We start from the raw sequence: 14,716 nt of genomic DNA on the forward strand, positions 1-14,716 counted from the left end.
AGTCACATCATCTTTGTTTTTAGGTATATTTTTCCTTCATGGAATGTTTCCTTCTATTATAACCATATCATTTATATATTAATATGTACTTAAATCGAACAATGGAAACTCCAGCATTAGCAATGTAAGGAAAAATAGATTGCTACTTACCATAAAGGTGACACATTAAGTTGCAGACAGCCGCAATTAAAAAACACTTAAACATTGGATTTTGGCCACAGCCTTCGTCAGAAAAAGAAAGAGAAACACACAACATTTACTCACTGAGACAGGCATACCACACGCACAATGACAACCAAATCCGGTAGCTCTGGTCTGAACTTGCCTGCTTGCTTGTGTGAATGAATGGTATGAGTTTCTTTTTCTGGTGAAGACTGTGGCCAAAAAGCTAATGTGTAAGTGTCTTTTAATTGCGACTGTCTGCAACTTAACATGTCACCTTTACAGTAAGTAGCAATCTATCTTTTTATAGCACCATTGTTGTCTATATGCAGTAAATAAATATATAACCTTTCCGTGTCCAAATGTTCATTAGATTATCATGTAAAAAACTGAAATAAATCGGTCAAGAAATTTTCAGGAATTTTGGTGACAATGTTTTCCCTTTATACAGGGTGAGTCACCTAACGTTACCGCTGGATATATTTCGTAAACCACATCAAATACTGACGAATCGATTCCATAGACCGAATGTGAGGAGAGGGGCTAGTGTAATTGGTTAATACAAACCATAAAATAATGCACGGAAGTATGTTTTTTAACACAAACCTACGTTTTTTTTTTTTAAATGGAACCCCGTTAGTTTTGTTAGCACATCTGAACATATAAACAAATACGTAATCAGTGCCGTTTGTTGCATTGTAAAATGTTAATTACATCCGGAGATATTGTAACCTAAAGTTGACGCTTGAGTACCACTCCTCCGCTGTTCGATCGTGTGTATCAGAGTGCACCGAATTACGTAGGGATCCAAAGGGAACTGTGATGGACCTTAGGTACAGAAGAGACTGGAACAGCACATTACGTCCACATGCTAACACCTCTTTATTGGTCTTTTTCACTGACGTACATGTACATTACCATGAGGGGTGAGGTACACGTACACACGTGGTTTCCGTTTTCAATTACGGAGTGGAATAGAGTGTGTCCCGACATGTCAGGCCAGTAGATGCTCAATGTGGTGGCCATCATTTGCTGCATACAATTGCAATCTCTGGCGTAATGAATGTCGTACACACTGCAGTACATCTGGTGTAATGTCGCCGCAGGCTGCCACAATACGTTGTTTCATATCCTCTGGGGTTGTAGGCACATCACGGTACACTTTCTCCTTTAACGTACCCCACAGAAAGAAGTCCAGAGGTGTAAGATCAGGAGAACGGGCTGGCCAATTTATACGTCCTCCACGTCCAATGAAACGCCTGTCGAACGTGTACCTCACCCCTCATGGTAATGTACATGTGCGTCAGTGAAAAAGACCAATAAAAAGGTGTTGGCATGTGGATGTAATGTGCTGTTCCAGTCTCTTTTTTTTAAAAAAAATTTTTTAAAATACACATACCACAAATAGAGAAATATGCCTAATGTATTGAAATTTCAGTGTCTTTAAATTTGTGTTTTTTATTGGTTTGGGTCACAAATGCTGTCTTAAGGTTTGACAGCTTGACATTTACAAAGGTGTCATATTGATCGAAGAGTGAAGCCAGCCTGATATACTTCTTAACGAGCAAAACAATCTTCAGAACACAAAATTCCTCGATAACTTCAGTCACATTCTGCAAATGACCAATCGGAAATCATCTATACAATAAAATTAAATTTAAAATTTAATCTCATCTCACCATATATTTTAATATTTATTTTTATTTTGTTTTATTTTCCACACTATTTGATATACCCTACTATTTTTTTAAACTGTTTCAATTACACTGAAAAATATAGTTGTAGTATTTGAAGTTATTGTTCCACGTTTAGCCTTACTCTTTGGTCTGTATAATACCTTTGTAAATATCAAGCTGTCAAACCAACAAGATAGCATTTGTGAACCAAAACAAATAGAAAAAACAAATTTAAAGACAAGGAATGTTTCAATAAGTAAGACATAGCAGGTTTATATCCAGACCATTACATTTCTATTTGTGGGGGTAATATAATATGTTCTGTTTTGTACAGAACCACAAAATCACTTGAGAATGGCCTAGAAGACCGGAAATAGATGTGATCAAATAAAATGAATGCAGCAAAACTGGAAAATATCACCTTCTTTTAAGGGAACCATACAGAAGAATCATTGTGGAAGGAAGTGGAATACTGAAGTACAGAGGAATGATGAGATGTGTTTAAATTTCTTAAAGGCTGCAATAATGAACAACATAGTAGTGGTTCAGTTTCTAGAGGAGTGGACATCTCTAAAAAGGACAGAAGATGAACCAACAAACATAGTTTGAAAGGAGGTAACTGTAAAGATACTTTGGGGAACAGATGATGTACTTCAAATGACTGTGAAAGAAGGAAGTACAAAAATGTTCAGGGGAAAACAGGAGTACAGTAGTATAAGTCACTAAGGAAATAAATAAATAAATAGGAAGTGCAGAGAAGCTATGGTGAAATGGCTGCATGAGAAATTTGAAGAATTGAAAAAGAAATTATTGTCAGAAGAGTCTATTCAGTATACAGGAAAGTGAAGACAGACTTCAATGTACTGAAAAGCAAGGGCAGAAACATTAAGATTTGGTGGAAAGAGTGCATTGAAGGCATCTACGAGGTGGAGGACATGCCTTATGATGTGATAGAAGAAGAAATGGCAGTCAGTATGAAAAATATAGGAGGTCCAGTATTACAATCAGGGTTTAGCAGAGCTTTGGAATACTTATGGTCAAAAAAACAGAAAGGCTGTATAACAGTCCTTCAGAATTTTTGTAATAATTCTATAATCAGGTTGGTGTGTAGAATCTAGGAGACTGGAAATGTACCATCGGAATTTCGGAAAATCGTCATCCACGTACTGAAGAAAGCAAGGGCAGCTAAGTGGTCACACAACCTGCATAACAGCTCAGTCTTCCAAGTTGTTGACAAGAGTAATATACATAAAAATGTAAAAATAAGTATCTGTTAGACAATCATATTGGCTTTAGGACAGGTAAAGACACCAGGGAGGCAATTCTGACACTGCACTTGATATTGGAAGCAAGGCTTAAGAAAAATCAAGACACTTTCCTGGTATATGTCGACCTAGAAAAAAGTGTTCGACAGTGTGAAATGATGCATGCTGTTTGAAATTCTGAGAAGAATGGAAGTGAGCTATATGGGGAGATGAATAATGTAAAATATGTACAAGATTCAAGAGGGAACAATAAGAATGGAAGACCAAGAACGAAGTGCACAAATTAAAAAGGGTGTAAGGTAGGATTGTGTCTTTCTACCATATTGTACAATCTATATATCTTAGAAGCAGTGACAGAAATGAAAGAAAGGTTCAAGATGGGATTAAAATTATGGGTTAAAGGATATCAGTGATAAGATTTACTGATGACATTGCAGTCTCAATGAAAGTGAAGCAGAATTACAAGATGTATTGACTGAAATGAACAGCCTAAGGAGTACAGAATAAGTACAAAAGTACAGAATAAGTACAAAAACATGAAAGTAATGAGGACTAGCAGAAGTGAGAGTAATGATGAATTTAACATAAAAATTGGTTACCACAAAGTAGATGAAGTTTATTTGGTACTGAATAATGGATTGTGGGAAAACACAAAAGGAAGAGATTCAAAATGTTTGAGATGTTGTGCTGTAGAAGGATACTGAGAATTAGATGGACTGATAAGATAAGAATAGGCCAAGAAAGGAACATACGGAGAACTCTGATGAGAAAAAGAGAGAGGGGATAATAGGACATGGGTTAAGACATCAGGAAAAAATTCCATGGCACTGGGAGTTGTGGGATATAAAAACTATAGCGGAAGACAGGTAGAATACATCCAACAAACAATTGATGACATATTGTGCAAGTGCTACTATTAGATGAAGAGGCTGACATGAGAGAGAATATGTGCCAGCCTGCAGCAGTCAGTCAGAAGACTGATTACTCAAAAAGAAAAGAAAAAAACAAAAAAGAAAGGAAAAGATTCAGTGGTCAAGGAAGCTGTACAAATTCAATTGACAGATAATCAGCACATCCAAAATGAGGATTTCCAGCTTGAAAATTTGTGGAAACTGATCATTTCACATCAGCGCTCTCAGAAGAATTATTTTCTTAGTCTTTGTTGCTTACTGTTCAAATGGCTGCCATCCGTTTTAGTAATCAACTACATCATTTGTAATCACTGTGTGTATGCTGACTTGCAACTGTGTTATCTTTGATAGTTGCATTCCACAGTATATCATTGTGTCAAGTGATTTTAACTCAGTCACTGACTTGCCTTAAGATGGCTATATAGTTAACAGCATGGTTAACAGATGAAATGTCAGAAATGAAATATTGGTGTTCTGGATGCAAAAAAAAAAAAGTAAATAAATAAAAAAATAAATAAAATAAAAAAATGATGGAATAAAACACAATTCTAATTTTGCAGCAATGACTTTGCTCTCAGTTGTTGTGTCTTATTAGAGAGAATCTGCAAATTCTCACTCCTGTTTCTAGTGCAGGTGGAACACCGGTAGCCACTTCATTTCAGCAGATAAATGAGTGCGAGTATAATACTCATCACAAGAACTTTCTGTCAGCCCTGTTCTTCAAACACATTTCTTTTTAATGTGTAGCAACAGATGTTGCTGCATCTTTTCACCAGCTATTGTGCATGCATTATAACAATTGCTCTCTTATTTAACCCTCCTAATAGCGTGGGGTCTATAATGACTCCATACCTTATTTTGTATTCCTAAAAATTATAAAAAATTCGGACTTTTCCTGAATTAAGAAATGGGTTTGTACTATATTAATATAACTTTTTGAAAATATTTAGTTTTGCAGAAAATCAAGAGAGAACCACTGAATACAATTGGGGTTAAATGCGACCCCATTTCTCTCTTGCAGTATTATTACCCAATAATGCTGCAGTGAATCCATAACTGTTGCTGTATTTCATTTGCTTTATTCTTATAAATATTGTTGTAACGTGTGACTGTTGCCAATACTTTATAAGCTGACAGTTGTTTGTTCCATACAAGTGGAGACTACTATTGTCTGTGTTGCACTTAGTGGAAAATGTCTCGCCACCTTTTGGAAGACGAAGTGCTTGAAATATTACTGCAGGATAATCCTCTATCTGGAGAATCAAATAGTGATATCAACGATGTCTCATGCAGCGATGGAGAAATTGAGATCTTAGAAGAGAATATTCCTCAATCAGACGGAAGTTCAGAAGAAGATTTGGACTGCGCAGGTGTCCAGCCTGAACAGGAAGTAACACATATTTCTGACTGTTATATGTAAGTACACATTGTATTTTTGTAAATGTGCGTTAGGGTCTCGCACAAAGATATACCCTTTGTATTCATTTTTATTTTTTTATTTTGTGTAGGTCTAAAAACAAAGAAGAATTGTGGCACAAACACGAGTTGAGAAGAGCTTGTGGAAGAGAAGAGAGATGGAGCATAATGAGAGTAAAGCCAGGTCCAAGAAAATTCGCAGTGAAAAATGTAGACTCCATAGAATCAGTTTTCAGTTATTTCTTAGGAGAAACATTGTTGATGTAATTTTAAAGTGGACTAACAAAGAGGGTAATCTTGTTTACGGTATTAAATGGAAACCAGTAGACACTATTGAACTGAAGTGCTTTATCAGTGTCTTGATCCTAGCAGGTGCTTACAAGGCCCATAATGAAGCAGTTACACATCTGTGGAACAAAGAGGATGGGAGACCCATTTTTAGTGAAGCAATGGCTAGAAACCGCTTTACGCAAATTTCAAGGTGCATCCGATTTGATGATGCAGATGTGAGACATGACAACCGTGCTCCTGAAAAACTGGCTCCCATTAGAGAAATATTTTAAATGTGGGTACACACATTTCAAGAAGCATATGTTCCTCACAGCAACGTAACAGTTGACGAACGACTTGTGGCATTTCATGGTAGATGTTCATTTTGGCAATATATTCCTTCAAAACCAAGAAATATGGGTTGAAATCATGGGCTGTATGTGATAGTGCAACATCTTACGTTGTCAATCTCCAAGTTTACACTGGTCGACAAGAAAATTAATCTCATGAAGTTGGTCAAGGCAAGAGTGTTGCTTTAGATGTGGTGAAAGGCTTAGAAAACGGTGGCAGAAATGTAACAACTGACAACTTTTTCACTAACCTTAGTTTGGCGAGAGAACTTCTGAAAATCAATCTCACACTCTTGGGAACAATTAGAAAAAATAAAGGAGAACTACCACAAGCTTTCTCTCAGACCAAAGGTCGAGTCAAATATTCATCTATTTTTGGATTCCAAGAGCATGCTTCAATTGTTTCATATTGTCCAAAAAAGGGAAAAGTTGTAACTTTGCTCAGTACAATGCATTCAAGGAAGGAAGTGGAAGATCGTGAAGAATGCAAGCCAGTAATGATTGTGGATTATAATAAAACAAAATCAGGAGTAGATACCATGGACAAGCTGGTTAGAATGTACACTACAAAGAGGATGAGCAGAAGGTGGCCAATGGTGTTATTTTACAACATGATTGATATCAGTGCACTGAATGCATTTATCATGTGGCTGCATCTTACACCAGACTGGGCAGAAAGGACCAACTACAAGAGACGGGCATTTCTCATAGAATTAGGAAGGCAGCTCGTCGGAAGAAAGCTGGACAAAATTATTTCCCCGTACTTCCATCAACAGTAATGTTCAAAATGTGGATGTTCTGTGTGTAGAAACCACTCTGGAATTTATTGCTATAAGTGTAATGCGCCTTAAATGTCAATTCTAAATTTAATCAAAAATGTTTATAGTTTCATGAGAATCGATTGTAAATTTTACGGAAATAAATAATTTAAAAAAAAATGCATTTTAATTTAATTTAATGTCACTGACATCATGTTTTAGATTGTGGAAAAAATAAGGAATGTGATTTTATTCTACCATTATTAAAACTATCCTTAATAAAAATAAATTCCGTTGGGGTCACTAAAGACCCCAATGGTACTCAGTGTAACAAAAAATACTCAGTATTAGAAGGGTTAATAAGACTGTTTACCTGGTTATTCAAAGCTGCAGACACCATATGTATGCGTTAGAATTCCCAAATGCAACAGGATTAGCTGAACCAGTATATCACACACGAGTGTTAGCGAATGATGTGGAGAAACATATCAGTCACACTGATTGAACACGTTATTTTTTATATCTTAGTTGCAAACATTTAAGAACAATTACCAGTTATGACAATGATAAATGATTATCAGTTAGAAATTTACCTTGGGGCTTATCTGTGTGGAATCCATGTTTTATCAGAGGTATCCTTAAAAAGTGGTCAGTGATGGGCTCATGCTCAATGAGCACAGTATGCATGAGCCTTGTTACAATGTATGTAGTGTACACATTCAAGAGGCATGGCTGTAACTTATCCAGTTTTGACACTTAAGCAAGAAACTCGGGCTACTGTTCTTCCTACCACCGATGGTGCTTCAATCCTTTTCAGGTGGCATGGAGAAGGGAGGGAAGACTGATGACAATGTTTCATTGCAGAAACAATTTTTCTTTAATTCCTGTTACCAAGATTAAATTTGGTGGAATGAATCTTGTTGTTTCCTGGTTTATTCAGGTATCGGGCTGTTCCACTGCAGAATGTCATTTGAACTTCACTTGCAGCCACACAGTTATTGACAGTCACTTCAGTTATGATAACATGCGGATGGCCAAAATTACCACAGTGGTTATTCATTATGATGCAGTCAACACACTTGTGATATGCCTTAACCAAAGAGGCAACAAACACTTCACAAACTACAGTGCCAAAGAAATACTGCCTCTGTAGATTCAAAGTATTTTTTCCAGTTCAGATAACTTCCCATACATCAAATTGTTCAAGACATAAAACTAAGAATATTGTATTTAAAAGGAATCAAGTAGTTATTAAGTTGAATGTGTAACCTATTTTTAGCATTCAGCAATATCCTCAAATTTATCACACACAAAATTTTATCATGCCATGATGCACATTACTCAATTAATAGGTAGGAAATACAGAACATTAAAAAGAAAAAAAAACTATGTAAATAAAGATGATTGTTGCAATCAAACATATTAGATTTTGTAGCTGTTTTTGTATTCTGTTCAAGTACTAAATTGTAACAGATGTATTTAAAAATTTAGACTGATAGTTTTTCGTGGAATTCACATGTTGAGCCCGCATCTCGTGGTCGTGCGGTAGCGTTCTCGCTTCCCACGCCCGGGTTCCCGGGTTCGATTCCCGCCGGGGTCAGGGATTTTCTCTGCCTCGTGATGGCTGGGTGTTGTGTGCTGTCCTTAGGTTAGTTAGGTTTAAGTAGTTCTAAGTTCTAGGGGACTGATGACCATAGATGTTAAGTCCCATAGTGCTCAGGGCCATTTGAACCATTTGAACCATCACATGTTGAATACTACATGTACTCAATTTTCTTTCTTTGTTGCAGCATCTCATTTTGCACTATAAGAGGAATGTGTAGTAATTGTATATACTCACATAGATCTTTGCTTGTGAAGGACAAGACAATAGTATATTCCAAAGATGCATGAACTTTTTATGCAGGTTCTAGGAAAAAAGGATCTATCAAAGGTGCCTTTTCTTTTTAACTAACATAATTTTGTAATTTTCATTGTTGTCTTTTAGTGTCAAATGTAATTTAAAAATAAATCTGTATTATCACATCACATTTTGGGCTCCTGTACATCTGTCTGATTAGTCCTTTCAACTCTGTTTAAGGCGGGTGATTTGTTTTCTGTGGCTGATCAGGCTATAGTAAATGATCTGACAGAAGTTGTGAATACTATTGCAGAAATTACCAGTTTGCCCGATTATGTGAATAATGACAATGACCAGAGTGTTGTAGAAATCTGCATTACTCGTGTTACCTCCTGTATAAGGTGAGTTGCTCATTGTGTGATGCATTATTTGCCTTGTTTAATTTAACTATATTTATTATATTTGGATTTACCATGTGTGGCTCCAAAATCAAGGTGGAATCTAAAGTGATGATGTTTTAATTACCGATTTTCTTTCATATCCCATATTCATGGTTGCAAGTTGGGGAAGCTCTGTGTGTGTGTGTGTGTGTGTGTGTGTGTGTGTGTGTGTGTTTTATTTTGATACTGATCTGTATTCATAATACAGAAGTAAAGACGAACTTTGCCAATATTGTTATTGCTGAAGGAAGTGTCTTGTTCTTCCAGGATCTCTATGTTTCAGTTAATCAGTATTTGGATACTGCATTGTTTTGGGTTTAAGAAGGTGATTGTAAAGAATAGCATACTTTTGCATGTATTAAATTCTTCAGGTATATTGTGACATCATAATCAGATGTGCGACAACCCATGCCACTATCAAGCACCTTCTCAAAAATCAACATCTCCATTTAACTATAGATCAGGAGCACAAATAGTGTACAGTAACTCTGTGTGAAGCACATGACAATACTGAAGATAATGTTCTAGAAAGGGTAGAAGAAGTAGAAAAAAGTTGAGTTGAGAGATGTGGTACAATGAGAAAGTTTCACAGTACAGAGAGATGTTAATCAAACAAGCCTGTGAGAAAAGTATTCTAGCTGGTGTGCAAGTCATATGAGACAGACAAAATATCCTTGGATGTCAAGGAGAATAATTCCAATTCCAAAGAAAGCATCTGCTGACAGGTGTAAATGACACCAAACTATCAGCTAAATAAATCATGCTTAGAAAACAGTGACATGCATTATTTATAGAAGAATGGGAAAAATTGAAGAAGCTGACCTTAGGGAAGATTAGATTTAATAAAGACAAACTTACATTAAAGCATTTATAGATTTAGCGGAATCTTTTAGCAATGTCGACTGGAATGCACTCTTTCAATTCTGAAGCTTGCAGGGATAAAATTGAGGAAACGAAAGGTAATTCGCACCTTGTACGGAAACCAAACTGCAGTTATATAAGAGGTGATGGACAGGAAACTGAAGCAATGATTGATAAGGGAGCGAGACAGGATAGTAATCTGTTCCCAATGTTATTAAATATGTGCACTGATCAAGCAGTAAAGGAACCCAAGTACAATTTGAAAAGGGAGTTAAGATTGAGTGATAATAGAAGAGAGCTTTGTGGTTTACCATTGACAGTGTGCATTTTTGTCGGAGACAGCATATGATTTGGAAAAGCAGTTGAGGGAATGTATAGTGTCTTGAAAAGTGATTGAAGGGTGAACAATGACAAAAGTAGAATGCAGACTGACTGTAGCACAAAAAGCATTATATCAAAAGAGAAATTTGTTAATGTCTAGTATAAATTTAAGTTTTTTAAAATTTTTACTATAACAGTCTCAGTTGCAATTGTCACACTGATAACTAATTTTGATTGCATTTAATGATCATCTTCAGAGTTGATTAATCGCGAGTTGTGAGAAGTTGAAATTCTTCTCATTTCTTCTAAAAGAAGCATAATCATAAGCTGTAACAAAAAGGGACAGCACTACAGTACATTTGTGACGAAATTACAGGTCATTCCACATATTTCTCACTTTAAAGGGAAGGGAAATCGTAGAGAAAGGGGACAAGGGATGAATACCACAAGAGGTTCAAATAGATGTAGGTGCAGTTGTTATTCAGAAATGGAGAGGCTTGCACAGGATAGAATAGGGCAGAGAGCTGTGTCAAACCAGTTTTCAATCTGGAGACCACAACAACACATACGTCTCTTAGATGCTGTTAATGTATGTGACACTAACTGATTTTACCAAGGCGTTAAATTAAATACGAGTCTAGACATTGAGAGGGATGCAAGTATCATTTTCAGAGGTTCTTGGAGATTGGTCTTGTGAGATTTTTTTTTTAAATGTTCACTTTTGACATAAAGTGTGAGTTATTTAATTCAACCACAGTAGTTCCCGTTGTTTAATGCAGGCTGCAGGGGGATGATGTTCTGAAACTTTTTTTAAATTAAGATAAATAGACAAATGAAGAATGTGTCAAAATTCATTCCTAGTTGTATAGAGAGGAGAGAGTAACATTCCAAGGGGTATGATGCATCCAGAAGATGTTCATCAGCTCACACTGACAAGAGGACTGCATTTACTTGTCATTACTGATTTAGTCCCCCCATGAACCATGGACCTTGCCGCTGGTGGGGAGGCTTGCATGCCTCAGCGATACAGATGGCCGTACCGTAGGTGCAACCACAACGGAGGGGTATCTGTTTGAGAGGCCAGACAAACATGTGGTTCCTGAAGAGGGGCAGCAGCCTTTTCAGTAGTTGCAGGGGCAACAGTCTGGATGATTGACTGATCTGGCCTTGTAACATTAACCAAAACGGCCTTGCTGTGCTGGTACTGCGAACGGCTGAAAGCAAGGGGAAACTACAGCCGTAATTTTTCCCGAGGACATGCAGCTCTACTGTATGATTAAATGATGATGGCGTCCTCTTGGGTAAAATATTCCGGAGGTAAAATAGTCCCCCATTCGGATCTCCGGGCGGGGACTACTCAGGAGGACGTCGTTATCAGGAGAAAGAAAACTGGCGTCCTACGGATCGGAGCGTGGAATGTCAGATCCCTTAATCGGGCAGGTAGGTTAGAAAATTTAAAAAGAGAAATGGATAGGTTAAAGTTAGATATAGTGGGAATTAGTGAAGTTCGGTGGCAGGAGGAACAAGACTTTTGGTCAGGTGATTACAGGGTTATAAATACAAAATCAAATAGGGGTAATGCAGGAGTAGGTTTAATAATGAATAAAAAAATAGGAGTGCGGGTTAGCTACTACAAACAGCATAGTGAACGCATTATTGTAGCCAAGATAGATACAAAGCCCATGCCTACTACAGTAGTACAAGTTTATATGCCAACTACCTCTGCAGATGATGAAGAAATAGATGAAATGTATGACGAGATAAAAGAAATTATTCAGGTAGTGAAAGGAGACGAAAATTTAATAGTCATGGGTGACTGGAATTCGTCAGTAGGAAAAGGGAGAGAAGGAAACATAGTAGGTGAATATGGATTGGAGGGAAGGAATGAAAGAGGAAGCCGCCTTGTAGAATTTTGCACAGAGCATAACTTAATCATAGCCAACACTTGGTTCAAGAATCATAAAAGAAGGTCGTATACCTGGAAGAATCCTGGAGATACTAGTAGGTATCAGATAGATTATATAATGGTAAGACAGAGATTTAGGAACCAGGTTTTAAATTGTAAGACATTTCCAGGGGCAGATGTGGATTCTGACCACAATCTATTGGTTATGAACTGCAGATTGAAACTGAAGAAACTGCAAAAAGGTGGGAATTTAAGGAGATGGGACCTGGATAAACTGAAAGAACCAGAGGTTGTAGGGAGTTTCAGGGAGAGCATAAGGGAACAATTGACAGGAATGGGGGAAAGAAATACAGTAGAAGAAGAATGGGTAGCTCTGAGGGATGAAGTAGTGAAGGCAGCAGAGGATCAAGTAGGTAAAAAGACGAGGGCTAATAGAAATCCTTGGGTAACAGAAGAAATATTGAATTTAATTGATGAAAGGAGAAAATACAAAAATGCAGTAAATGAAGCAGGCAAAAAGGAATACAGACGTCTCAAAAATGATATCGACAGGAAGTGCAAAATGGCTAAGCAGGGATGGCTAGAGGACAAATGTAAGGATGTAGAGGCTTGTCTCACCAGGGGTAAGATAGATACTGCCTACAGGAAAATTAAAGAGACCTTTGGAGAGAAGAGAACCACTTGTATGAATATCAAGAGCTCAGATGGCAACCCAGTTCTAAGCAAAGAAGGGAAGGCAGAAAGGTGGAAGGAGTATATAGAGGGTTTATACAAGGGCGATGTACTTGAGGACAATATTATGGAAATGGAAGAGGATGTAGATGAAGACGAAATGGGAGATAAGATACTGCGTGAAGAGTTTGACAGAGCACTGAAAGACCTGAGTCGAAACAAGGCCCCGGGAGTAGACAACATTCCATTTGAACTACTGATGGCCTCGGGAGAGCCAGTCATGACAAAACTCTACCATCTGGTGAGCACGATGTATGAGACAGGCGAAATACCCTCAGACTTCAAGAAGAATATAATAATTCCAATCCCAAAGAAAGTAGGTGTTGACAGATGTGAAAATTACCGAACTATCAGTTTAATAAGTCACAGCTGCAAAATACTAACGCGAATTCTTTACAGACGAATGGAAAAACTGGTAGAAGCCGACCTCGGGGAAGATCAGTTTGGATTCCGTAGAAATGTTGGAACACGTGAGGCAATACTGACCTTACAACTTATCTTAGAAGAAAGATTAAGGAAAGGCAAACCTACGTTTCTAGCATTTGTAGACTTAGAGAAAGCTTTTGACAATGTTAACTGGAATACTCTCTTTCAAATTCTGAAGGTGGCAGGGGTAAAATACAGGGAGCGAAAGTCTATTTACAGTTTGTACAGAAACCAGATGGCAGTTATAAGAGTCGAGGGACATGAAAGGGAAGCAGTTGTTGGGAAGGGAGTAAGACAGGGTTGTAGCCTCTCCCCGATGTTATTCAATCTGTATATTGAGCAAGCAGTAAAGGAAACAAAAGAAAAATTCGGAGTAGGTATTAAAATTCATGGAGAAGAAGTAAAAACTTTGAGGTTCGCCGATGACATTGTAATTCTGTCAGAGACAGCAAAGGACTTGGAACAGCAGTTGAACGGAATGGACAGTGTCTTGAAGGGAGGATATAATATGAACATCAACAAAAGCAAAACGAGGATAATGGAATGTAGTCAAATTAAGTCGGGTGATGCTGAGGGAATTAGATTAGGAAATGAGACACTTAAAGTAGTAAAGGAGTTTTGCTATTTAGGGAGTAAAATAACCGATGATGGTCGAAGTAGAGAGGATATAAAATGTAGACTGGCAATGGCAAGGAAAGCGTTTCTCAAGAAGAGGAATTTGTTAACATCGAGTATAGATTTAAGTGTCAGGAAGTCGTTTCTGAAAGTATTTGTATGGAGTGTAGCCATGTATGGAAGTGAAACATGGACGATAACTAGTTTGGACAAGAAGAGAATAGAAGCTTTCGAAATGTGGTGCTACAGAAGAATGCTGAAGATAAGGTGGGTAGATCACGTAACTAATGAGGAGGTATTGAATAGGATTGGGGAGAAGATAAGTTTGTGGCACAACTTGACTAGAAGAAGGGATCGGTTGGTAGGACATGTTTTGAGGCATCAAGGGATCACAAATTTAGCATTGGAGGGCAGTGTGGAGGGTAAAAATCGTAGAGGGAGACCAAGAGATGAATACACTAAGCAGATTCAGAAGGATGTAGGTTGCAGTAGATACTGGGAGATGAAGAAGCTAGCACAGGATAGAGTAGCATGGAGAGCTGCATCAAACCAGTCTAAGGACTGAAGACCACAACAACAACAACAACTGATTTAGTCAAAATTATGCAGGGCTTGTCCAGAAATGAAAGCTGTGGAAGTGGGAATGCTAAATGGCCAAGCTTTTGTAAAAAATAGCATTTTTGGCATGGGTCAGGCAAGGTACGAGCTGCTTCAAGGCAGTAGTTGGCACAGTGGAAGTAGTACAGACTTGTAATACAAGAGTCGTA

At 37.5% G+C, this 14,716-nt stretch overlaps 1 protein-coding gene across 3 annotated transcripts in view; it reads left to right on the forward strand.

Annotated features, from left to right (window-relative positions):
- Positions 1-14,716, forward strand: part of LOC126175335 (protein melted) — a 256,862-nt gene that overhangs the window by 14,796 nt on the left and 227,350 nt on the right. For 2 of the 3 annotated variants that reach the window (XM_049922055.1, XM_049922054.1), the window contains exons 2-3: positions 8,599-8,741; positions 8,889-9,049. In XM_049922055.1, coding sequence (XP_049778012.1) covers positions 8,694-8,741; positions 8,889-9,049 — 209 coding nt within the window. In that variant the 5' untranslated portion in view covers positions 8,599-8,693. Of the gene's footprint in view, positions 1-8,598; positions 8,742-8,888; positions 9,050-14,716 lie in introns of those variants that run through there. The other variant, XM_049922056.1, reaches the window with a different exon arrangement.

The sequence above is a fragment of the Schistocerca cancellata genome, chromosome 3, assembly GCF_023864275.1.
Source record: "Schistocerca cancellata isolate TAMUIC-IGC-003103 chromosome 3, iqSchCanc2.1, whole genome shotgun sequence".
Classification (NCBI taxonomy): Eukaryota; Metazoa; Arthropoda; class Insecta; order Orthoptera; family Acrididae; genus Schistocerca; species Schistocerca cancellata.